We start from the raw sequence: 25,783 nt of genomic DNA, 5'->3' as shown, positions 1-25,783 counted from the left end.
ACCAGCCACGCTGGACTAAACTCCAAATAACTTTTGCCACCTTGGTGTCCTCAGGACTTTATCCAGCAGCGATGACGTGGAGGACCGGGAGAACGAGAAGGGGCGGCTGGAGGAGGCGTACGAGAAGTGTGACCGCGACCTGGACGAGCTGATCGTGCAGCACTACACGGAGCTGACCACGGCCATCCGCACCTACCAGAGCATCACCGAGCGCATCACCAACTCCCGCAACAAGATCAAGCAGGTGAGAGCCAGCCCTGAGTGCTGCTGTGTTTGTGTCAGCTCCACAGCTGAAAATCTCCTTTTTTTTCCTGGCTGCTGTTGTTTTATCGGTGGTTTTGTTACCTGTAGCCGTCGGTGATGGAAGCCCCAAGCTGCCGTTCAATGCTTTTGTTTCTCCCTGTTTTTCCAGCTTTTCGTCATCGTTCTGAATGGAATAAAAATTGAGTTGAGAAAGTGCTGTTACCACTAAATTCCTGCTGAATTCTCACCTGGAGTAATGTGTCCAACTCTGTTGGAACAGGTCCAGAGGAGACTTCAGAGCTGCTCCCAGGGCTGGAGCCTCTCTGCTCTGGAGCCAGGCTGGGAGAGCTGGGAATGTTCCCCTGGAGAGGAGAAGGATCCAGGGAGAGCTTCCAGCACATTCCAGGGCCTGGAGAGGCTCCAGGAGAGCTGGAGAGGGACTGGGGACAAGGCCTGGAGGGACAGGACACAGGGAATGGCTTCCACTGTCAGAGGGCAGGGATGGATGGGATCTGGGGAAGGAATTGCTGGCTGGGCTGGAATTCCCAGAGCAGCTGTGGCTGCCCCTGGATCCCTGGGAGTGTCCAAAGCCAGTCTGGACAGGGCTTGGAGCAGCCTGGGATAGTGGGAGATGTCCCTGCCCATGGCAGGGGTTGGAAGATGATTTTTAAGTTCCCTTCAACCCCACATCTTGGCATGATCGTAATTCTAAGCTAGGCCTGAACAGCAGTGACTGTGTGTCACCACAGGACCATTGTCCCAAGCTGTGTCTTACTGGCAACATTTTCTGTAGGATCTCACTGAGAACAGGAGTCATTAAAAGTCAAACTGAGAGGTGGATGTGAAGCACAAAGCTTTGCAGTGCCCCTGTTCATTTATTGTCTGGGCATGTTGCTCTCAGGGTTTTGAAGTCTCTGGGGCTGCTGAGCTCACACCTTTCCATCTCATCTTTTCATGTTTTGCTATCTTGGCCTCCAGCCACCTCCTGAATAGTCTGGGTGATTCATCAGCTTGCTTCTTGCTCACAGAATATGAATTTTGATGCTGTTTCCAAGCTCAGCTGTGTTGTGTGAATGCCTATGAACCCTGTGCCCCCAAATCCTTCTGCATTTTGAGTGCTCACACTTGGGTATGGTGTCAGTAAATAACTCTGGCACTCGGGGCTGGGGACTTGTTAGAGCTGCTCTGCCCCTGCAGCATCAGATGAGTTCTTTGGGCTCCTATCTTGCACTTCCTGTGCAGTTTGCTGTACCTTAACTTTGCAAACCAGGCACCAAATTTTTCTAACTTCATTTTTTTTCCTTCTGACTCTGTGGAAGTCTCAGCTTAAAACCTTTCCCAGCAGTGCTTTAGGAGCAGCAGATTTTTACCCTTGTGGCGTTAGGTACTGACCCTTCTGACTTTGAAAATTCATTTAACATTTTCAAAGAAAATGAGAGCGTTCTGCTGCTTTCCAAGGGTAAGAGTTCATTCCAGGATTTATGGACAAAGCTCAGCACTCTGAAAGCAGAGATCAATTCCACTAAATTTGAAATCAACTGTAGGCAGTGGCCTGGTTTCACACAGTGTGCAAAGCTTTGCAGAGGTCAACACAAGCAGAGAGTGGTGTGACCTTTGGGTCCCACCTAGAAGAATGACGGTGAGGGTGAGGGACCTTTTGGTATTTAAGTTTGCTTATTAGTTTTGGTCAATATGTATTGAAGTGGTTTTGACCTAATCTCACAGGAGGCCCCAGATCTGGTTTGTCATCAATCTGTGTTACACTCCCAGGCTTGCTCTTCGTGTTCCCCTCTGTGCAAGGTGGGAATTGTACAAGTGACAGATATTCCAGATCCTCCTGTGGATCTGCCTTTTGTAGTCAATTCTTGTGTGAATTACTGGTGGGAAAGGTTTAGTTTTGATTTTAGCTACTGAGGTGTTGCTTCTGTAAAACTGAATTATGAAGCAGAAGCAATTTGGGCTCCCAAGGGGAGGTTTTTTTCAAAGATCTGTTCATTCCTTGCCCTGCTTCCAGATGTGGATGGAGTCAATGATCTTTCCTGTAGGGACAGGAGCAGGAATGTCTGGTGAGATTCCTCCTGGAATTCTGGAATTCCTTCTGACCTAATTTGGCTCTCTGTAGCTGCAGTCCACTGATGAAGCTATGCCAGGTCAGTGAGACATTTCCAATTAATGTATTGAACAGGGATTAGATGTGAAATGATCTCTGTGTGTATTTTAGTTTGCCTCTGCTTTTTGGACACTCTTAGATGGAGTTTTTTGTTGTTGGCTGAGGATTTTTCCATGCTTCTCTTTTCAGAAGGACATTTTGGAGTGCAGTATTGAAATCTCAAACTCTCCTGCCTCTGGACAGAGGCTGTTTTATGGAGCTGTTGTTATTTACCAGTGTCCAGTTTTGGTCCAGTGATGTGTTTTTCATCAATATTTTTTTTTAAACTGCCTTCAGGTGAACAAGGTAGGAGAAAGTGCAGCTGAAGTGGGATTTGTGGAGTGCTTTAAAGGCTCATTATTTAAAAATAAATTGAAGGGCTCCTTCTGAGTGTCTCTCTTCATGTGTAATTCAGTGAGAGTTCAGCCTGAGATAAGGTTGGACCCCAAGTATTCATAACTTCTCACACAACAAGAGTGCTGTGAAGGCAATGTGTGAAGCTGTGCTGCTAATTGCTTCCACGGATTGTTGATTTGCATTATGCAGGAAAAGCTAGGTTACACTGACCTTACCAGGGAAAATCTGAAAGCAGGGAATGCTGTGAATTGAGGGAATGGAAAAGGAAAACTCTTAGGGTTGCCTGAATTGAGAGAAATTAGGGATTTTGCCACTTGGAAGATGGCATGAGGCTTAGAACCAAACTGCATGGCAGCACTAAAGGGTTTGTAAATGGCTTGATAAATAATGGAAATGCTGATTTGGACTCATAAATGTTCTGATTAAATCTTCTCTTCCAAAAAAACTGGTAATGCTCAAGTTATTGGTAAAATTACTTTACTCTTAGCTGGACTTGTTTCAGAGAAAAAACACCAAACTTGAGAAAGGAGGAGGCTGCCAAAAGGTTTAATAGGCAGCTGGAAGATGTTTGCACCAGGAAAGTTATTGGTGGCTTATTTGCTTCCACAGAAAATTGGATTCTTGCTGTTGGCCAAAATACTGAATTGTTTTTGGGAAATGGCCTTGGTTGTGGTTAACAGGATCTGGTGTTTAATTGCATTGTGGTGCTTCAGTTAAATTCTCACTAGTGGTATCAAACTTGTATTAAAGAACATTTCAGTATGAGAGTTCAATTTCTAGGGTCTGAAAAGTTCTCCTCAGCCAAGGCAGTTATGAAGGAAATCAAATTTGGTTTTAGCCTGGTGATATTTTTGGAATTCCTAATAAAGCAAACGTGGGGAAGGGCTGCTCTCAGTTAAAGGGGCAGATGTAATTAACCCTTGCTGTGCTGCTGCAGGTGAAGGAGAACCTGCTGTCCTGCAAGATGCTGCTGCACTGCAAACGGGACGAGCTGCGCAAGCTGTGGATCGAGGGCATCGAGCACAAGCACGTCCTGAACCTCCTGGACGAGATTGAGAACATCAAGCAGGTCCCTCAGAAACTGGAGCAGTGCATGGCCAGCAAGCGCTACCTCAACGCCACGGACATGCTGGTACTCCCCTTTTCCCCCCTTTTCCCCCCTTTTCCCCCCTTTTCCCCCCTTTTCCCCCCTTTTCCCCCCTTTCCCCCCCTTTCCCCCCCTTTCCCCCCCTTTCCCCCCCTTTCCCCCCCTTTCCCCCCCTTTCCCCCCCTTTCCCCCCCTTTCCCCCCCTTTCCCCCCCTTTCCCCCCCTTTCCCCCCCTTTCCCCCCCTTTCCCCCCCTTTCCCCCCCTTTCCCCCCCTTTCCCCCCCTTTCCCCCCCTTTCCCCCCCTTTTCCCCCCTTTCCCCCCACCTGCCTGGAGCATCTTCTTTCTTAAAATCTTACCAATTATTTCAAACCCATTTTTATTATAGAAGGAATTCCTGTGTCCCTCCTCTTTCCTCCCAGAATGCACTCACAACTTTGGTCATTATTCAGAGGGGAAATTCTTTTGAGAGAACAAAGTCTTAAGGTTTAGGTTGGGCATTAGGAGGAATTTCTTCACAGAAAAGGTGATTAGGGTTATTAGAGCTGCCCAGGGAGGTTTGGAGTCCCCACCCCTGGAGGTCTCCAAGGAATGACTGGATGTGGCACTCAGTGGTGGGATTGGCCATAGGTTGGACTTGATGATTTCAGGCATCTTTTGCAACCTACTTGGTTTTGTGACTGTGTTTCTTTTCCCAGGCCTTTTGATCCTTTCTGCTTACTTCCAGCCCTTGTTTCATCTCCTTTTCTTCCTTCCTTCAAGTGTTTTTTTCTCTTCAGTTCCATCTCTTCTATAAGCTTGCTTTTCAGTTCCTGTCTTGTGCAGGAATTTAGAAGCTTCCTGCACTTCTCTAATAACAATCTTTCTTTCATTTTCTAAACTTAACAAGCACATTTCCTCACCAGACTCCAATCCTTCCTTACCTGGAACTGTCTCCTAGGAATTAAAAACAAGGGAGGTGATCTTTCTCTTCTCAGTCCTGACATGTGGAGTGCCCAGTCCAGTCGTGGGCTCTCCAGTAAAGACAGATGGAGTTACTGGGTCCAGGCCAGTGGGGGATTACAGGGATGTTTAAGGAGCATCTCACATGGAGAGAGGCTGAGAGAATCCTCAGGGAGATGTTTTTGATGATTTTTATTGTTACATGGGAGGGTGAAAAGAGAACAGAGCCAGACTCTCCTTGATGGTGCCCAGGGACAGGAGAAAGGAGGAATGGGCACAGCCTGAAACACAGGGAACAGTTTAACCCTAAACCAGCCCTTTTTTACTGTGGGGATGGTTGAGCACTTGAATAAGTTCAAGCTCTATAGACCCAGAGAGGTTTTGGTGTCTCCCTCTGTGGAAAATTTCCAGATCCAGACTGGACATGGCTCCATGCTTGACCAGGGAAGTGGATTTGGTATTCTCCAGAGATCCTTTCTGTCCTGAACCATTTTATGGTTAAAAGTGCAGGCAAAAGCATTTTGTTTCTTACTCTTTTCCTCTTACTTACTTAGTAAGACTTTCTTACTCTTCCTCTGTTTCTTACTCCTTTTTGCCAGACAGTGCCTTTAAGGCCATCTTTTCATTGCTTATTTTGTTGGTTTTTTTCCACTTTACTGTCCTTTGTTGTTTCTCTTAGCTGTGTCTCTTCACTTTTTTTTAATAAGTCATTACCCTGCAGAAGGAAAAGCTGGAAATTGTCACCCTGAACTTTAATTTCCTTTTAGCTTTATCTTATTTTAACTTAAACATGACTTTGTAAAACTTACCTTGTTCCCTCTGGTACATTTTCCACAGCTGGATGCCACTCTCATCCCACCCTCCCATGGCCTGTGGACCCCAGCTGGTTTTTGCTGTTGCTGTCACATCCTCGTGTCTGGTTTCACTCTGCCATCACCTCCCTTTTGTTTTTCTGTTCCTCCTCCTGTGCCAGCCCTGCTGCAGTCACAGCATCATGGAATGGTTTGGGTTGGGAGAGACCTCAAACCTCATCCAGTGATCAAACTTCCACCTCCCACTGTCCCAGGCTGCTCCAAGCCCTGTCCAAGCTGGCCTTGGACAGCTCCAGAATCAAAGTGTGGTTTTTACCTGGTATTTCCAATTGCCAGATGTGAAAAAGGAGGTGTAAATTAAGGGTGTTCAGTGTAGGTACCAAAATATGATACTCACAGTAGCCATCAGTATGAGTTGAAATGCTGGTTCTTTTTTCACCACTTTGCTTGGTTTGGGCTTTTTTTGTGAGTTCCTTTTTAAATTAAAAAAAAAAATCTTTTCAAAATTCCAGACAAGTAATCTATTTCCTATTCGAAATCTGTTAAGAAGTGTAAGAAGAAAAATAACCTTGCTTCAGATTTCTCATACATTATGCTTTAGAAATGGTTTTCAGCCGGTGTATTTGATATCTTACTGGTTTGCAATATTTTGTGTACGTTTATTTTAAATAGGAGCACTTATGTGTATATAAATGTCTGTGCTTGGATAAAGTTGCCTGTGGCTGTGAGGGAGAGACAGCATTAAATCTGTCTGATTTATAGATTTCTGCAGCATTTCTGTTGCTGTTCTGTTTGGTTGTTTTTTTGTTTTCAGCATAGTAAATTTTTTCTAATAAATCAAATAATAATGATATAAAAAGCAGCTGTTAGTTCATGGGCTTTTTTGAATATACATCAAGGAATGCTCAGAAACCTCAAGTAGAAATTGAGCACTCAATTTCAGCCACTCATTGACATTTGCAATTCTCATTTGAAGACAAATGTGCCTGTATAAAGAAACAGTAATTCACCTGCATTTGGAGCTTTTCCCTGGCCAAAAATCACTGCAGGCTCATTGGCTTTTGCCATCTTGTGTTAACACAGCTCTGCGAGGCTGTGATGTTGTAATCACTCACTGGCTGCAGGATAATTCCCTTCTCCTTTGATATGATAGGAACATTATGTAAAATCATTACTGATGTGTCAGGGAGGCGCAGTGTCCATAGATCTGCCTGTCCTTTGGTTTCATTCCTCAAGGTAAACAGCTGCTGGTGGCTCAGGAAAAGCCCAGAGTGACCTGACAAGGAGTTTGTAGCCCTCACCCTGCAATTGCAGCCCTGATTAATGCTGTTCCTGTAGCCTTGTGATCCATACAGTCGGAATCAGACCTTTGCAGCCCTGTGCTGGCTGGATGCAATCCCTCCAAAGGCATCATTCCAGCCTGCTGCATCCCATCCCTGCAGCCTGCTCTTTGTATTCCACTCACATTAATTGAAGTAATTTTGCCACTGAAGCGTGTTTCAAACCTCTGCATTTAAATTGAAATTTTAATTCCCTTATTGTTTGGAAAAGACGGCTGAGGATGGCTTGTTACAGGTTTCATTATCACTCAAAACTCTCCAGCTGCTGGTTCTAATGTGCAGTGACTGAGTAATGCAGGCAAGGATTGTTAATAAAAGACTGGCAGCTTTTCCCAGTCGGATAAACACAATGCAGAGGTGCTTTGTGACAGTTTACATTTGTATGAAGTTAATTTTTTTTTTAAGTGACAGCTTTTTTTTCTTTCTGATTCTGTATCCAGCCAGAGCAGCACACAAATATCAGGTGTTCCCGTTGTGTGTTCCTCCAGCATCTTGATAATTCCTGGAGCACAGGCAGTAGGATCAGGTTTGCTGTCCTATAATTGCACATTACAGGTTGTCTAAAAGAACCCATTTCTAGCATCCTTTGAATTGTGAAGCTTTGGAGAATTTGGGAATGTCTGGAACAGATAAAATACCTCTTTGAGCTGGAATGCATTTTAGTTATTTTCCATTTCTTTATGTGCCTTTTTTATAGAGAGAGTTTGTACGTTTGCCTGAAACGGAGCTGTTTGTTCACACTCTGAATTACTGGCAGCAATATTCACTTTTATGGGGTACTTGAGTGCACGTGCAGCCATTTGTGGGTGGTTTTTGTTTAATGTAAAACAAGGAAAGGATTTGGGGAGGAGGGACCTCGTGGCTCTGTACAACTCCCTGGCAGGAGAGGGGGCAGCTGGGGGGAGCAGGGACAGGAGGAGGAAATGGCCTCAGGCTGGGCCAGGGGAGGGTCAGGTTTATATTGGGGAAAATTTCTCACAGAAAGGGGTGGTGGTGGTGGAGTTCCCATCCCTGGAGGGATTTAAAGCCATGTGCATGTGGCACTTGGGGACATGGGCCAGTGCTGGGAATGCTTGGACTCGATGGTCTGAGAGCTCTTTTCCAACCTAAACAATTCCAAAATTCTGTGATCTGCTGTTGAGGGGAAATTCTGACCCAGGAGGAACTTCCTAAGACCAGTCTCCAGAGAGGGGAGCAGAGCAGGGGCCAGGGACAGATTGATGTCACTTCCCTGGAAGCCTGAGCTTGGCTGCTACAATGAGGAATCCAAGTTCTTCCAGAGGAGTTGTTTTGGGAATGCTCCACACCACCAGAAGCCAGAGCAGAGATCAGCAGCAGGACAGGAGATTCACCCTTGGAGGAAACAGTTTCATGTCCAGTCTTCCCAGCACTGTGCATTGATTATGCTCTGCATAGTAATCAATACATTAATTAGCTCAAGATCGTGGAGATCTCTGCTGTTACTTTAATTCTTCTGATTCCACTGTTGACCCATGAGGTCCCCATAGGTAAAACTTAATATTTGCCATTTGTTTCTATAATTTAAGAGCTGAAATGCTGAAAACAGTGAAGAAATATTGTTGAATAAAGTAATTCAAGGTCATGTCATAGAGTGAAATAAAAACTCCTTAGGCTACTTTGGTTTTGTGTCTGGATTTGCCCTTGTGGCAGGTAATAAACACTGAAACTGCAGGAATCTGTCCATGGAATAAAAGGGAGGATCATTGCTATTTCCAGCTGAATTTTTATTTATTAGGAAGACAAGAAGGAAGAATGAAGGTGGGAAGAAGGAAGGATGGAGCCCTTTGATTATTTTTCACTTGATTTCCCCCCATCCTTGTGTTGCAGAGTGAGGAATTTGTGTTTTCCTCATGGGTGCATCCTTCTCCTGTGTCCTTTTCCCAGGAAATCAAAAACTGTCACTATTTTATTTCTCCAGAAGCAGGGAATGCTCCAACACATACTCTTATTTCTTTTACAGTGTTAAAGACTTAAACTTCAGGTTTTTAATGTCAGGAAAATAATAATATACATCTCCTGCTCTGCTTTCTTGATGTGAGTAATAGCAGCAGGGTTTTTTGGAGCTGCTCACTTTCTTACTGCAAATTTGGCATTTTACAAAAAAAGTGATTTTGTTCTTTTAAAGGCAGGACTTTACAACACAACTGAGTGACTGGATGACAACAGGGGCAGAAGTGGAAGGGGTGTTCATGAGTGGAAATGCTGTGCAGAAATCATGGAATTGCAGAATGGTTTGGGTTGGAAGGGACATTAAACCCTCCCACTGTTCCAGGCTGCTCCAGGCCACATCCAGCCTGGCCTCAGACACTTCCAGGGATCCAGGGGCAGCCACAGCTTCTCCTGGAAAACAAATGGAGGTGGCACAGGAAAGAGATAGAGGAGAAATTAAGCAGGGCAGGGATACCCTGGAGAACAGTGAGGAACCCCACTGGCTGTGGGAACAGAGTCAAACAAAGGCTTTAAAATATTGAAATGTTTTCTCAGGAGCTGAGGGTGGTTTTTGCTCTGTGTGCAAAATATTTACCCTCTTCTTACTCATCCCATAATGAGCATCTCATTCCAGGGAAGCTGTGGCTGCCCCTGGATCCCTGGAAGTGTCCAAGGCTGGGCTGGACAGGGTTTGGAACACCCTGGGATGGTGGAAGGTGTCCCATGGGCACTGGATGGGCTTTAAGGTCCCTTCAAGCCAAACAATTCCATGATTCTTCATCCTCCTCAGCAACCTCCAGCGCTCCTCACCTTCCTGTGCACTCCACATTAATCCTCTGGAAAAGCTCTTGGAGTGACACCACATCCCTGGAAAACAGGAGCTGTTTGTAGCCCTGGGCATGGCTGAGATGTTTCATTTTTATTTCCTGTGGCTTTCCTCAGGATGGCGCAAGGAGAATCTTTCAATTAAAAACACCTTGTAGTGAGCAGAGTTCTTACACCTTAAGTAGCGTGGAATAATGAAATAAATAAAAATAGCAGTGCAGTTCTCAGTCTGCATTTTATTTACTGCCTGCCTTTCAGCTGGAACCAGGAAAATCAATAAAAACACTTTCATTTTGTTTCTGCATTCCTTAGTGCAGCGCTGGGATTCAGGTGCTGCCATGGAGGAGTTTTATATTTTGGAATTAAGTGAGTGGAAATAAGAGACCTGTGTTTGTTCAGGATTCTGTAGAAGTGCCTTTATAGGTAAATTTAAATTTTGGCTCTGCTTGAAATTCTCTTTAGAGAAGTGATGTCTCTGGGGTTGTATCTCATTTCATGTGAGGTTTCTATTAATTGTTAATGATTGGCAAATGCTGATTTCTTAGGGTGAGGGACAGGTGAGAAAGAGACACCTTGTTTTTTGTTAATTTTATTCATTCCACCTGTACCTGGAATATGTTCCAGAGATTCCCAGAACCATGGAACTCATGGGTTTTGTGTGTTTGGTGAAAGATCTGGGGCCACACCAGGAGGATCTGAGGGCATTTGCTTTGTCCCAGTTGAGTTTGGTAGAATCCTGGTAGGTTCACACAGAAGAACTGGGGATATTTATTCTTAGATCACTTTTCACCTCTCTTCTGTAATTTTTTCCCATTTTTTCTTCAAATGCTGCTCTGATTATTTTTTAAATAAACTTCAGGCTAGTTTTAAACACATTAGAACACATTTTTGTTCTAATTCTAATTAACACATAATTCACATAAATTGCCATCCCTTAGAAACACCTTCAATGACTTCCTCTCATTCTTTTCCTGCTGAAATTTGCATTATCAGGGCAGTCTCTTGCATGAAGTTTTAGTACCTAAAGCTGCCTCCTTTGCATGGCCAAGTGCTTGACCCCAGCTCCTCCTCAGGGCCTCTCCAGAGCATCATCAGGGGGCTCTTGCCTCTGCTAATACCAACCCTTCATTTCAGCTGGTGAAAGTTTATTTAATAAGAAATCAGGCTGTGATGAAGGTGGGGCAGAGTTGGAATACAGAGGATGCTTTTCCAGCAATCATCAGTTTTCTGGAATTCTTTTTTAAACTCTGAGGTGTAAGGCAGAATTTTATCCCCAGTAAAACGTTGCAGCAACACCATGAAAAAATTGTTGAAGGCTTATGGGCACTGTAAAATAATGCAGATAAATCTGATTGAATTACTTTGAAAATTCAGCTTTAAGGCTGACAGAAAGGTGTAATAAATTCAGTTTTTACTAAAGCATTTGAAACGTTTGGGATGAAAATGGAAATGAGAAGTGAAAGGGAAAAATCTTGGGTAATTCTTTGATGCCAGTAGATAATTCTGCCATTTCAGGGAAGTCATTTGTCTGTACTGGTGGAGAAATTGCAGAATTTGTGTTCAGGTCCAAGTAAGCAGTTGGATAAACCTCTTGTTTTTAGCCCCTCTTTTCCCTGAGCACCACTTTTGGTTCCAGCACTTTGTTGCTAGAAAGGCATTGATGAATTACAGCGAGTGGAGGAGGAAGGAGAATGATTGATGGGTGACTGAGGCAAATGCAAAAGAATTAAATTTCTGTAGCTGGAGGAAAGGACAGCAAGTGAGGAACATAATTTTATAAATATTTAAAAGTTTGCAGAGGGAAAACAGTCTTTGGTCACTGCCATTGGAACACTTGAGAAAAACAAAAGCCATTTGTCCTTTGTGTTAAGGTGTTTCAGACCAGGTTTGCCCAAAATAACCCTTTTACTTTTGTTTGTACATTTTTTTCACTCCTTCACCCCTCAGATCACTTTGCTTGTCCCAGGATGAGCTGTTTTCCTGTAAACTGAGCACCTTTTTTGTGTGTCTAGCTCAGAATCTCTCAAAATGATTTTCCAAACCTCTCCCCCTCTCAGCTGCAGTCATCTGTGTCATTCCCCCCCTTTCAAATCCTTTCATGCTGTGCAGTGAGTTCAGCTCTTCCCAAAATATTGCAAAGGCACCATAATCATAATTTATAGCTCTTTCTTTGCTTTTTGCTTGTTGATTCTTACAAGATTTTTACAGGTGAACAAAATTGGGAGTAAGTTCTTCCCTCACCTGAATATCCATCATGGCACAAAGAACTCATCCCAGTGCTGTCCATCAGCTCCTCATTAATCCTCGTTCCCTGGGTTCCTTTGCTCCTTCTCCTGTTTTTGGGGAGTCAGGAATATCATCCCTGATCTCTTTTTTTCCTGTTTCCCATCATTTTACCTGAAGATTCTCTGCTTTAGGATCACCAGGGTGGTTTTTGAGTTCAGGGTCATCCTGCCTAATTCCTATTTACTGGCTGGGCTTGATGCCACCTCTCACCTTGGCAATTTGGTAGCAGACAATTCCCAGCCTTTGGATTTCTTAAGTTTTCTTTGTATCCCATTATTTGGCTGGCCCATCCTCAAAGGCCATCAGCTTCATCCTGATTCACCTTGCAGCTGAAATACTGCAACAAATCTACAGCTGAAACACAGCCTTGATAAAACTTGTGTCGAGGTTGGGGTTAAAAGATATAAATGGAGCTTAAGTTAATCAGCTGCTCGTTAAGTGTTGCCAGCAGTGGAGGCTCCAAGTGCCTTTTGGGTGTTATTCTGTGATTCCAACTCTTCTGTGGTTACCTGCATTGTCCAGCAAAAATGTGGGAATTTTGCTGCCTTAAATTCAGGGGCTCCTTACTTATTTTATTGCTAATAAACTTACGAGTGATTTGGAGTTTTGAGGTGGGTAAAAATAGAGAACACAAACAAACCCTGCTGAAGGAAATGTTTTCTCACTGCTCTCCAGGTATGAATCATGTCCAACAGCTTTATTTACTCCCCTCTCTTTTCTCAAGTTGCTTTTTTCCACGGCTTTTGCTCAATCTGTCACAGCTCCTGTGCCGAGGCAGTGGGTGGCACAGGAGTTGGGTGGCAAAGGAATTGGGTGGCAAAGGAATTGGGTGGTACAGGAATTGGGAAGCACTGGAATTGGGTGACATGGGTATTGGGTGACACAGGAATTGCGAGGCACAGGAATTGGATGGCACAGGAATTGGTAGGCACAGGAATTGTGTGACACAGGAATTGGTAGGCACAGGAATTGTGTGACACAGGAATTGGGTGACACAGGAATTGGGTGACACAGGAATTGGATGGCACAGGAATTGTGTGACACAGGAATTGGTAGGCACAGGAATTGTGTGACATGAATTGGATGGCACAGGAATTGAGAGGCACAGGAATTGTGTGACACGGGAATTGTGTGACACAGGAATTGGATGGCACAGGAATTGTGTGACACAGGAATTGTGTGGCACAGGAATTGGATGGCACAGGAATTGTGTGGCACAGGAATTGTGTGACACAGGAATTGTGTGACACAGGAATTGTGTGACACAGGAATTGTGTGGCACCGGAATTGGGAGGCACAGGAATTGAGAGGCACAGGAATTGGGTGGCACAGGAATTGTGTGGCATGGGAGTTGGATGGTACAGGAATTGTGTGACACTGGAATTGGGAGGCACAGGAATTGGATGGCACAGGAATTGTGTGAAACAGGAATTGTGTGACACAGGAATTGTGTGACACAGGAATTGTGTGACACAGGAATTGTGTGGCACCGGAATTGGGAGGCACAGGAATTGTGTGACACAGGAATTGTGTCACACAGGAATTGTGTGGCACAGGAATTGTGTGGCACAGGAATTGGATGGTACAGGAATTGAGAGGCACAGGAATTGGGTGGCATGGGAGTTGGATGGTACAGGAATTGTGTGACACAGGAATTGGGTGACACAGGAATTGGGTGACACAGGAATTGGGTGACACAGGAATTGTGTGACACAGGAATTGTGTAGCACAGGAATTGGCTGGCACAGGAATTGGATGGCACAGGAATTGGGTGACACAGGAATTGGGTGACACAGGAATTGGGTGACACAGGAATTGTGTGACACAGGAATTGTGTGGCACAGGAATTGTGTGACACAGGAATTGTGTGGCACCTGGGAGTGTTTCTTGCTGCTCTTCTGCGTCTCACAGCACTTTGGTTCATGGGTTTGGGTTGGAAGGGACCTTAAAACTCATCCAGTTCCCGTGAGCAAGAACACCTCCCACTATCCCAGGGTGCTCCAAACCCTCACCCCCCTGGCCTTGGAGACTTCCAGGGATCCAGGGGCTGCTCTAGGAATTCTATTCCAGGGTCCCCCAGGGAAGACAGGGATCAGCATTTGTGTCTCTTTGCCCACTGCCAAGTCCCAAAAGCTGCAGTGTGAGGACTTTCCCATTCCACAGCAGTTTCCAGGCTCAGTCCTTATCTCCTGCACGTCAAGTGCAAATGGAATTCAGTGACCTGCTTGTTTAGATCTGCCTACATTTATTTTAGCTGGTTTTTAGTCATTTTCCTTTCCTGTACCTTGTGAAAATGAGTCCCTGGTAAAAGCAGCAGATCAATTCTCCTTTTAAATGTCAGAATTGTTGTATTCACTAGCGAGGCGGCTGGAACCTTCTGGGCTGTTGCTTATTTATTTACTCTTTTATTCTGAGGGCTCAGCTTTTTCCCTTTTGTCAGACTGTGTTTGTGTACGACTTTTTTTTTATCCTGAATTATGACCCACCGCATTGTTTTCTTTTAACCTTTCTCAGTTGTGTGTTCATGTTTTCATATCTGTTGTCTAAATTCAGAACAGACTGGTTTCCCAGCCAGAAGGGATTTGGTTTTCTAGTAAAATAATAAATAATTGAGGATGGAATTCTCCCCTGTGAGGGTGGTGAGTCTCTGGCACAGTTTTCCCAGAGAAGCTGTGGATTCCTCATCCCTGGAAGTGTCCAAGGCCAGGTTGGATGTGCCTTGGAGCAGCCTGGGATAGTGGAAGGTGTCCCATGAGGACTGGGTGATCTTTAATGTCCCTTCCAACCCAAACCATTCCATGATTTTATGGTTCTATCATTATTTTGGTTTTTTTTTTTCCTCTCTCTGGAAAGAAAACCATCTAACTGAGACTTTTCACTTTATCTCTGCTCACTCCAGGCCTGTGGGTGTTCAGCAGAACCTTTGAGGGAATAAATAGATTTCACTGTAAGCAGATTGGAAAACTTTGGCTGAAGTCAGGAAAGAAAGAATTTTGACAAATACCTTGTTAGCACTTAGGTTCTTGTTTGTTGTAAAATGCTGAATTAAACCCTTCCAAATTGCCTGTTACACTAAGCAAGTGTTTAGCTGTGTTTTCTTTTTAAGGCAATTAAGCCCTGCTATAAACTGCCTGTGACCTTTAAACAAGCTGCCTAATGGTGCTGGTGCCACGGTTGTTTTCTATAAACTTGCAATTTTTAGCTTAAACAAAGCACAGCTCTTTTTGCAGGCTTATTTCATCTCTATTTCCTAAAGGGTCTTTGCTTATTGTAGGTACTAATAAGTAGAGAGAGATAAGAAGATTTGAACATCAGGAATTACTATCAGATCATCTAAGCAAAATTCTGTGCTAATCCAGGCCAATATTTTAATTAGTGTTTGACTAAATTACAGTTATTGTGTGTTCATGAGCAGCTTTCAATGGGAGAGAGAGCTGAATTCAAGAATTAAAGGAGGTGCTGGTGGGGACTGCCCATTCTTTTGGTACAATTTGCTCATTGTAAAGCAGTTTTTTTCCACAAGAATAACAGCTTGGCTGTTGTTGATTCCTTTTCCAGCTGCTCTCTGTTGCTGTGGCTCCTCTCTGCACCCCAGCCCCTGCCAAAAGGTTCATGTGGGGGACCTCTTTTACCTGTAATTATCTTTTTTGTCCAGCTAATCTAACACAATGCCATGATCCCCCTGCAGCAAAACAAACAGAAATCACTTTATTTCCGTTTAACTGAGCTGTGTGTGTAGAAAAAAGAGCCAGGAAGGACCAGCAGCTGCTTTTTCTGGACCCTTGAACCACGTGTAGTCCTTCTGTACATCTCATTTCCAGGTTTTCTTGGGCTGCTTTTCCATTATCAGTATTAACTGGAGTCTTGCTCCAGTTCACTCTTCCTCTCTCTATCCAATTCCACATATTTTAGTCCTTTTGGATGCAGCCAGCAGGTGATGGGAGTGTTAAAAACCAGGGAAAGCTGATTGGCATCTCTTGCATAATTCAAATTTTGGTGTGTTAGGAGCTGAGTGGGGGCTTAAAGTCAAAAAAGTTTCTTCTAAAGTTTCACTGTTGATCTGCCTTTTGTGTATATTTAATTTTGCGCATTTTTTATTGATGTTTTTGCTTCCTTTTGGTTGCTTATGCAGTTCTGGGCTGGTATATCCAGCACACAAAGGTTTTAATCTCATATTTTTTATTCTGGAATATAATCCTGGGTGTTGCTTTGTTATCAGGACCTAAATCATCTTTCTGTGAACAGAACTGCAGAAAGGAAATGGTTTGGTTTGGTTTTTAGCATAATATTTATATTTGCTGCCATCTAAACCTAACTGGAGTCCTTCCTTTGACGCCTATGTATATATAATATATATATATATATATATATGTATGAGTATAATAAATGGTTGAATATTCCATTTTTTTCCTTAAAAGATGTCCTTGAGAGCTGTATTTTGGCCTTAATATGTGAGCAACAAACTCTTTAGGAACTGGCAGGACAAAACCAGAGCTGAGGGGAAAGTTAAAGTTCCCGTTCCTCGCGTTTCAGAGAAAACTTTTCCTGGATGTCTTGGAATTTTTTTTAATGTTGCTTTGCTCTGGATTTCACTTTTTTTCTGGCTGCTTTTTCATCTCAGTTTTTCAGTATGACAAATGTTGCTCCTGGTCCTTGCTCTGGTGGGATTTTTGGCCCAGCTCCCAGGGCAGTTCCAGCTCCCCTGAAGCGATGGGGAGGTTCAGGTGCCTTTGGAATGGGGAAATTTGGGGCTCAGCTCCACCTGCCAAAGGAAGAAGAGAGGAATCAACACTTCCACTTCTGCCAGAATTCCCCACAAAGATGGACAGTTTTTGTCTCAAGTGAGGAGATTTAAAAATTAATATAAAAAGCCTGGCTGTCCCATGGATATTCCAGTTTTCTTCTGGGCTTGGAGGGCAGCAAAGGAATCTGCTGGTGATGGATGTTCTTTCAGCAGAGTGCCTTTGGAATGGGGAAATTTGGGGCTCAGCTCCACCTGCCAAAGGAAGAAGAGAGGAATCAACACTTCCACTTCTGCCAGAGTTCCCCACGTGGTGTCTGCTGAGCTGCTCCACCTGTGTGAGCTCTGGCACCTCCTCTGGGGAAAAGGAAATTGGGATTTTCCTTCATCTTTGGGGTGGTTTTGTGACGTGAGGTGGCCAAACTTCCCCAGCTGTTCCCAGATGGATGATGATGGGAAAAAAAGAGAATGGACAGTATTGTGTGTCAAGTGAGGAGATTTAAAAATTAATATAAAAAGCCTGGCTGTCCCATGGATATCCCAGATTTTTCCTGGGCCAGCAAAGGAATCTGCTGGTGATGGATGTTCTTTCAGCAGAGTTAATATTTACTGGTACTGAGGGAGCAGCCCTGGGCTGGGCTGGATCCTCACTGTATCTTTGCTTTTAATTTTTAATGTTTGGCTGACAGGTTTGTTCTGAACCGAGATCCTGAAGTGCAAGCAAATGTCTTACTTCACTGACAGCATCCTCCTCAGTTAGCAGGGAACGGGGTTTTTAAATTTTATTTTCAACTTCTGCATGCCAAACATGCTCTTTCCAATTTCTTACAACGTCAGCACTGAGAGTTTGGAAGCTGCAGAGGGATGCCATCATTTATTTATTAGTAACTGGAAATCTCTGCTAAATAGAAAACCAACTGGGAGGGATGCACAGAGGGAGTGTTGCTTTTAGGCACTGATTTGTCATTCCTGGTGGGTTTTGTCTGTGTTTGGGTTTTCTCCATGTTTATTTTTAGGATAAAAAAGGAAATTAGGAAATTTCAGTGCCCATGGGATGTCAGCTGGTCATTATTTCAGAGGTTCAAATGGTGTGGCCACAGGACATAAACCTTGTGCAGCCTAAAGGATGAGGCTTCCTAAGCTTTTTCAGTCATGACTTTAAGCAAATTAAATTTAAGCCATTTTCTCCCCATTTGTAGAATTTGGAATAATGGTTTTCTTGGTGTTTCTGTAATGGAAAGAATAACAGCCATCAAACACCATTGTCACTATCTTCTTCTAACACTTTTCTACTTAATAATCCTCTTATTTGGGGATAAACCATGCTTTGATTTTTATTAAAGAACTGTGTTTTCACTAACTTGTTTTATACACATGCTTAATATTTGAAGGCTGCACATTAAATCTGAATTATTTGGATGTTGGACCCTTCTGTATAATTTGGGAATAAAGAAATATTACTTCAAGATTTTCTGCTTTAGAAGGGTTTTAAGGATAGAATCATCCTGGGATTCAGAGACTCCAAGAGGAAAATCACAAAACCGAACGAATTGATGGCGAGAGTTGAACGAATTGATGACTAAAAATCATCCCCTGTTTTCCCCCCAGGTGTCAGCAGTGGATTCCCTGGAGGGTCCCCTCCTGCAGGTGGAGGGGCTCAGTGACCTGAGGCTGGAGCTGCACAGCAAGAAGATGAACCTGCACCTGGTGCTGATCGACGAGCTGCACCGCCACCTCTACATCAAATCCACCAACCGCGTGGGGCAGCGCGGCAAGGACAGAGCCAGGCTCGGGTGGGACAGCCTTCCTCACCCCCAGCCCCAAATCTGCCACACAGACTGCAGCTCACACCCCAAATTTGCATTTCTGGAGTGCAAATCCCTCAGCATGGCTGTGGAGAGCAGAAAATTCAGATTTGTTTGCGTTCTTTGGCTTTCCGCGGTGCTTCTCCTGGGGTTTTGCTGCTTCCCACAGCTCCTTTTTGCATTCCTCCCTTCTCTGGTCTTATCCCTTCCCTACAAATGTCATGATCATGAGGCTCAGGACAGGAAAAAACTGCTCATTTTCTAGGAAATATCCAAGTTTTAAAAGCCTCGCCACCAACCATCAGGTGACGAGGTGGAGGCCACAATGCTCAAGTCTCTGAGCTGAAATGGGTTGGTTTTGATGTTTCCAAGGTGTTTTAAAGGTGTTTTAAACTTCTTACCTGGTTGGTGCCTGTGGTCAGTGGAAATTCAGTTAATGCAGGCTATTTTTTCCTGATTTTGCTAATTCTTGTTGCGTGGAAGGAAGAAAGTGGCTGGAAAAGAGAGACACAATATTGGGAGATAATTTTTGCAGAGTAGGAGAGGTGGGGAGCAAAAGGGGAGCCATTGATAGAGATGCAGAGAGAAGATAAATTAGCTTTTTATTGTGAGAATGAATAAAATTCTGCTTGCCCAAAATGCTAGGCAGGAGAGCCAGTTGCATGAAACAAATTTATGAAAGAAAGGATTGATTGAAATTGAAATTTCTACCAAGGAGGGTTGCTAGCAAGTCATCAGTCCCTTCCTTACACATCTTCTTAATTAAAAACAGCCACAAAGCTTTGGTGTTCCCAGACTGGGACACTGCTAATTAACTGCACTTTTGTGTGGCTGCTACAGGGACCTTTCTTTTACTCTGGATTCTCTTTTTTTTTTCACTTCCCCTGATGTACATTGTGGATATTTGATAACAGGAACTCTTGCAGCAAGGCTGGCTTGTTGCTTTGGGTGGTTCTTCTGCAGGATACCGAGCCTGAACCTTGTTTTTTTCATGTTTCCATGAATTTCCATCAATTCTGACCTCGAAGCAAACATCCTGAGCTCCACTGTAGGAGCTTTCCACATTTCTTTCTCCAAAAAATGATTTCTTGTTTGTGTCACCCCACCACATCCAGCAGCTGGGGCAGTGTGACACATTTCTGGCAACTAATACAATGTGAATTTATGATGAAAATAGCCAAGTGGAAAATGTTTTAATTTTTGAGTAAGGAGGTTCATTTGGGAAGGGATGCACATGGGTGTGCTCAGAACAGGAACGTCAAGGGCAGGAAAAAGGGTGGAGGTTTCTGGTGGGAATAAAGAAGTTTGGAGGATTGAGAAGTTGACAGAAGGCATGGAAATGGGAACATCTATTTCTTAGGCTTAAAATGTAAGGAATAAGGGGATTATTTGTTGTGAATAAATAGTGTAAATGATAATTAACTGTTTAATTCTGTCCTCTCACGCAGGTCCCTTGTGAAAGACGCCTCTCCCGTGCCTCTGATGGATGTCACAAATTTATCTACACCTCGGAAATTCCTTGAGACTTCCCAGTTCAGTACTCCTGGAAGCTCCAGCAGTGAGTATTTAAGCCATATATATTCATTTGTAGTTCTTCAGCTGATTTTGCTGGAGTAGGAGGAGGCAAATCATCCCCTGTTGGCTCAGGGGAAACAAAATCCTGGGAGGTGATTTGTGCAGTGTCACAGAACGAGGGGGTGTTGTGTCCAGGGGCAGAACTTACTTTTCTTCCTCATGGAAAATGATCTTTTCTCTCTCCTAACCCCCACCAGCTTCAGTTAAATACACTCAGTTTCCTGTGCCTGTTCTCACCTTGATCGTGTTCTTGATATCCTGAGCAGCAGAGGTTTGCAGTGGGTTCATTCTGTGAGGAGGTTTCCTCAGCATTATTTACTGCAGGCAGCCAGGTTCGTGTAGATATTACTCAAGTTTTTTATTATGTGGGAGCCAAAAGGTCAAATCTGTTCCTTGTGGGAGCTTTGTAACTTTGACTAAAGGTCTGGCTGTACACAGGAATAATCTGGGGCTGATCTTTTATTCGTGTTACTGCAACAAACACCGAGGAAAACTCTTTCACTGGTGCTTTTGTCTGAGCCTTTGGAAGGGCTGCAGGGAGGGGAAATTAATCTTTGTATTGTTTCAGGAGATTAATAAGTGGGGTTGTCCTTGATGAATAATACAGAAGTGACCTCCAGTCTCTTCCCCCTTTCAAACCTGACTGTTTCAGTATTCCTCAAATGCAGAGAATCTTCCCTTCTCTTTTCAGCCTTATTAATTCTTTTGTCCTTTTGTTTCTAGTTTTGTCACACTTGCCTCCGAGATTGTTCCATTTGATTACTCTTATCTTCTGCTCCTGGACGGGTTTTGTTCTTCAGCTCAGCTCCTGCCAGGCTGGTCTTGGTGCCTGGGGCTGTTTTTCTGTATCCTGGAGTTTTATGAGGAGTCACAAACTTCCAGAGCTGGAAACTGCAGCCTGGCTACTCAAAATCTGGAATAGAGGACCCATATGAAAATTCTGAGGAAAAAACTTAAGAATTTTTGTTCTGCTCTGTGATCAGTGGGAAGTTCAGTTCCATTTTCTCACAAAAGATCACAGGATTTTGAGGAACTGAGGAAATAAACCACAAAAACCTGAATCCCAGCATCACCACTGGAAATAGAACAGTTTGATTTGGAAGGGACCTGAAAGACCATGTAGTTCCAACCCCTCTAAATGTTAAAATACTCATTTTCTAGTGATATTTATAGTGTCTGCTATTTTCTCCCCCTAAAATACTGTTCTTCTGTATAGTAATAAAGCCCTAAAGGTCTGAAGTTACGGAGCTGATGGGAATCTCCCACCTCAGGGGTGGGGGACCGAGCAGGAGATGCCTCTCCTGATCTTGTTTTTGCAGATCTCCTCTTGCTCTTCACAGAAAATCTCTTCCCTGGCTCCTCCTTGTGCTCTGCATCACTCAGTGAAGTGCTGGACAAGTGTCCCTCAGCCTGGCAAAGATGTGGATTCTAACAGAAAACATTTCATCGGCATAAAATCTGCATATGGTTCTGCTTCAAGTGCACAATGTACTTATGTAGATTTTTTTCCCCACCCCGTGTAATTTTATTTAAAAGTAGCCTTTTCCAGGACTGCACAATTAGCAGAGAATTTCAAACTTATGTGTATGCATAACAAAAGCTGTTTCTGCCTGTAGTCACTTAAGTTCTTTGGCTTTTTATTGATGAAACAAAGTGTCTGTGCATATTAATGGCTGTCATTCTAAGGCACTGACTCATTCATCCCATCCCAGCTCTGATGCCAAAATTTGGAGTCCTTCCTGCTCTCCCTTCCCAGGGGAGATGTTACCTTGTGCTGTAGAATCTTTATAAGGAAATTAAAGCTGTTCCTGCCACCTGTAAAACAAACAAACCCTTCGGTAATGCTCACCTGAGGATTGGAGATGTGGCAGTTCACCAGTAACGCTTTCCCTTCATGCCAGTTCAGAGAAATAAATTTGTGTTTCTCTGCTTGAACTTTCTGTACTCTGAAGGGTATTTAGGAAGGTTTGCCAGGCTCTTCCTGGAACTCTAAAACGTGCTCACAAACCCAAGAGTGCCTTTTCCTGGGAAACTGGGACAGTACTTCTTAGAAATCCAGCAGAAGATGAGCTGGTGGTGACAATAAATACTGCTGTGGGTGGCATATGTAGATTTCATGCTGAATTGCTAATTTGTATTAATATTTTCTTGGGAGAAAAAAAGAGTTTGTAGGGCCAGGCAGTGTGGTGGTTCTAAGGTCAGGTTTGGGAACTATTCCTGGCTCTCTTTCTTCAAGAACCAGAGACTTCTGTGACAACACGTGGAGACCTCTAAACCTGCTGCTGCAGAATCCCTGCAGGAGCCAGAGCTTGCAATGTTCAATTTTCAGGGTGAATCTAAAAAATGCCATTGTGCCAGTTCGTTGTCACGGGTGCCTCTACTCCAAACACACTCAATAAATCTTCAAAATATTTCTTCTCTTCTTATGAACCTCACCTGAGGATCTGACAGCAGCTGGGTAAATTGCCTTTATCATCTTCTCTTAAAACATGATGATCTGGGGGTGTGTTTGGGGAAGGAAAGGGAAAATCAAGGAGATTTTAGATCTGTGTGGTGAAAGCCAGGAAAGTAACATATAATTGCTGTTTCTGTATAATTCCATGAGTTGTTCCTGTGTGTTGTCCCAACATCAAATAACTGGCTACAGTGCACTTTTCCTTTTTATTTGGAGACTTGCTTTTCATGCTTGTGGAGATTAGGAGGATTTTGAAGTGGGTTTTCTTCTGGGGTTGGTAGTGATGCAGAACAGAAAATTCCCAAAATCTTCCAAATCAAGGACCCATTTCTGCAGGAACTGCCCATTTGTAGCTCCATGAACGTGTCAGAACAAGGATTCAGCGCCAGGAATTAGCAGGTGATGTTCCTGCAAATCTGAAATCACGCCTTTGGGCCACCAGGAACCGGTGTGCTTTCCTCTGGAAGGATTGAAGGTACAAAGGATATCACCAGAAGGACATAAATCATGGAAAATAGTGCATTAAATTTTACAAGACTCCCATAAAAACCCGTGGATAATGAAACCCTCAGTAACGAGGAGCAGCAAATTTTGGCCGTTCACTGGAATGAAAAACAAGACCCAAGAGTCTTTTTTTTCAGCTGCTTTGTTTAAATGAGTTCCCAAAGTTGGCTTTTTAGGGATCAGAGCAGAGCTATTAAAAAGCTCCTTGCAGCAGGTTGGTTCCTTGGGAAATGGCAGCACTGAGCAAACGAATTCCAATTGGAACAGAGGTTTTTGTAGGGCATCATCAGAGCAGGGATCAGAGAAGCTCCTGGAGGTGAGGAATCAGTGGTGCACATGGTTCAGCTTTTAGGGGTTTAACCCACTTTAACCCAGGCTCAGCTTTTGCCTGCTTGAACACAGAGTTGAGCATTTTCAGGTGAAAAATGGTGATGAAAAATTTGTGAAAATGGCTGCAGTTTTATTAGAGAATCTGTCAAAATCATCATTCCTTCAAGCTGTTGTCTTAGAAGGCTTTTGCTAAGATGTATTTAAATGTTCTGCTTCACAAGAAGTTTGCAGACTTTGTCAGGACAAGAGGACCAGCCCAGTCAGAGGGTTCAGGAAAGGCAGGTCCTGCTTGGCCAACCTGATCTTCTGTGGACAAAGTGACCCCCTTGGAGGATGAGGGGAAGGCTGTGGATGTGTCAGGTCTGCCTAGACTTTGGCCAAGCCTTTGTTTCCCAGAACATTCTCCTGGAGAAAGCTGTTTGTGCTCCATCAGGTGAGGGGATCCAGGACACGCTCAGCAGTGACACTGGGCTGGGTGGGAGTTGATCTGCTGCAGGCTTGAGAAGCTCTGCAGAGCCCTTGGGTGGATCCCAGGGACCTGTGAGTGTCCTGGGGGTGTGGACTGACCATTTCCCTTGGATTCTGGGGCTTCCTGTGGGATTCTGGGCCATCCCTGCCTTCCCCAGCAGGGTTTTGCTGTTCAAGACTGAGACAGAAAAGGCATTTGGTGCCTCAGCCTCTTCCTTCTGTCACTATTTCCACCACATCCAGCAAAGGATGGAGATCCTCCCTGGCCCACCTTTGCTGCTGATGTATTTATAGAAATATTTTTACTGTCCTTTACAGCAATAACCAGGTTTAGTTCTAGCTGGGCTTTGGCCCTTCTCATTTTCTCCCCTCACAACCTCACAACATCCTTCTATTCCTCCTGAGCTGCCTTTCTGCATCTTCCAAAGGCCAGGAGCTCTCCTTTTCCCCTGAATCCAGTAAAAACTCTCTGTCCAGCCAGGCTGGTCTTTTTCCTGCCTGCTCATCCCTTGGCTCGTCGGGACAGCCTGCTCCTGTGCCTTTAGGATTTCCTTCTGGAAGGATGTCCAGCCTTCCTGGACTCCTCCAGGACAGGTTCCAAGGGAGTCTCAGCCAGGCTCCTGGACAGCCCCAATCTGCCCTCTGACAGTCCAAGGTGGGACATCTGCTCTCCCACCACTTCCTTCCAAGAATCAAAGCTAAGAATAACTTCTTGATCCCAAAGAATAACAAAGTCATTCATATTCCCAGTTTGTGAGTAAATAAAGCTCTCCCTTCTGAGAGCTGATCCCTAGGGACAGGGATTCCTCACCCACAGACTCCTCTGCCCACAGGCAGCAGCACGTGGGGCTGCAATTTTCCAGGTGAGCTTCGTAATAAATGCCTGGGTCCTTTGATGCCTTTCTGGAAGAGGAAAGGGACAGCAGGAGCTTGTTCCTGGGCCAAAGCTTTGTGGTCAAACAGCCCCTTGATGACATTAAATGGCAGGAGAAGATGTTTAAAGTGCGAGACACGAAGAAAGGACGTCCTCAGTTACCCAGGGTTGGGATCTTGTCAGATCTCACAGATAAATGGGACCCCAAAGCTACTCAGGGCTCCTGTTTAACAGGGACAATGTGCAGGAACACAGTGAAAACAGGATCCCACTGTTCTATCAAACAGCCAGATCTGACAGAGCCTCCAGACCTGTGTGCAGCTCCCAGATATCGAATTGCTCACTTTGCTCTTGTTTGTAACAGATGTAAATCAATGTCCTGACTATTTGAGGATGCTGGAAATTGGTTTGCTCTTTTGAAAATGGAAGAGTGTTTGTCTCAGTGTGCTGGCAGAGTTCTCAGCAAGATTGCTGCTTTTACTCCTCTTAAATGCTGTCCTCACATTTGGCTACAGCTCCATTTCCTTCCTCTTGGGTGTTCATTGTGTGATATTAAGAATAATTTACAGGCTGCTTACAGAGGGGGTGCAGCCTCATGACGAGACCTGTCCTCTGAGAGGCTGCTGAGCTGGGAAATATCTGCATTCAACTCACAGAAACAAGGTATTTAGGGCTTTTTTAAAAAAATAAAAAGAATAGGTTAAGCCTTTCTTCCTGTAGCATTTCTCAGGAAAAACCTGTGTTTTTTCACAGGTCTGGTTCCAAAGAGCTCATTTTCTGTGTCTGGGCCTGAGTTTTGCTGTGGGTTTTGGAGACTAGCAAATAACAATAACAGAGTGAGCAGAGACCAGGCCTGCAGCCACGAAGTCCTTTGCAGTTCTGTGGGGTGAAAGGTCTGTGATGGAGCAGAGCTTTGAGCAGGAATAGTTCTGCATCCAGTTGTTAAATTCCAATTGGTGTTTGAAATGTCTCTATATTATCCTTGCTTTTTTTGCTGTTTGGTTTTTTTTATTAATGCACTCTGTGTGTTTCTAGTTGTTT

General features: G+C 44.1%; 1 protein-coding gene across 2 annotated transcripts in view; it reads left to right on the top strand.

Moving 5' to 3' along the window:
- The window catches only part of LOC131592838 (exocyst complex component 4), a 292,946-nt gene that overhangs the window by 16,224 nt on the left and 250,939 nt on the right, over nt 1-25,783 (top strand). For both annotated transcript variants that reach the window (XM_058864649.1, XM_058864650.1), the window contains exons 2-5: nt 55-244; nt 3,687-3,881; nt 18,340-18,524; nt 19,985-20,094. In XM_058864649.1, coding sequence (XP_058720632.1) covers nt 55-244; nt 3,687-3,881; nt 18,340-18,524; nt 19,985-20,094 — 680 coding nt within the window. The remainder of the gene's footprint in view (nt 1-54; nt 245-3,686; nt 3,882-18,339; nt 18,525-19,984; nt 20,095-25,783) is intronic.

Source organism: Poecile atricapillus, chromosome Z (assembly GCF_030490865.1).
Source record: "Poecile atricapillus isolate bPoeAtr1 chromosome Z, bPoeAtr1.hap1, whole genome shotgun sequence".
Lineage (NCBI taxonomy): Eukaryota > Metazoa > Chordata > Aves > Passeriformes > Paridae > Poecile > Poecile atricapillus.
The sequence above is the reverse complement of the archived record's forward strand: the minus strand, read 5'-3'. Positions and strand labels throughout refer to the sequence as shown.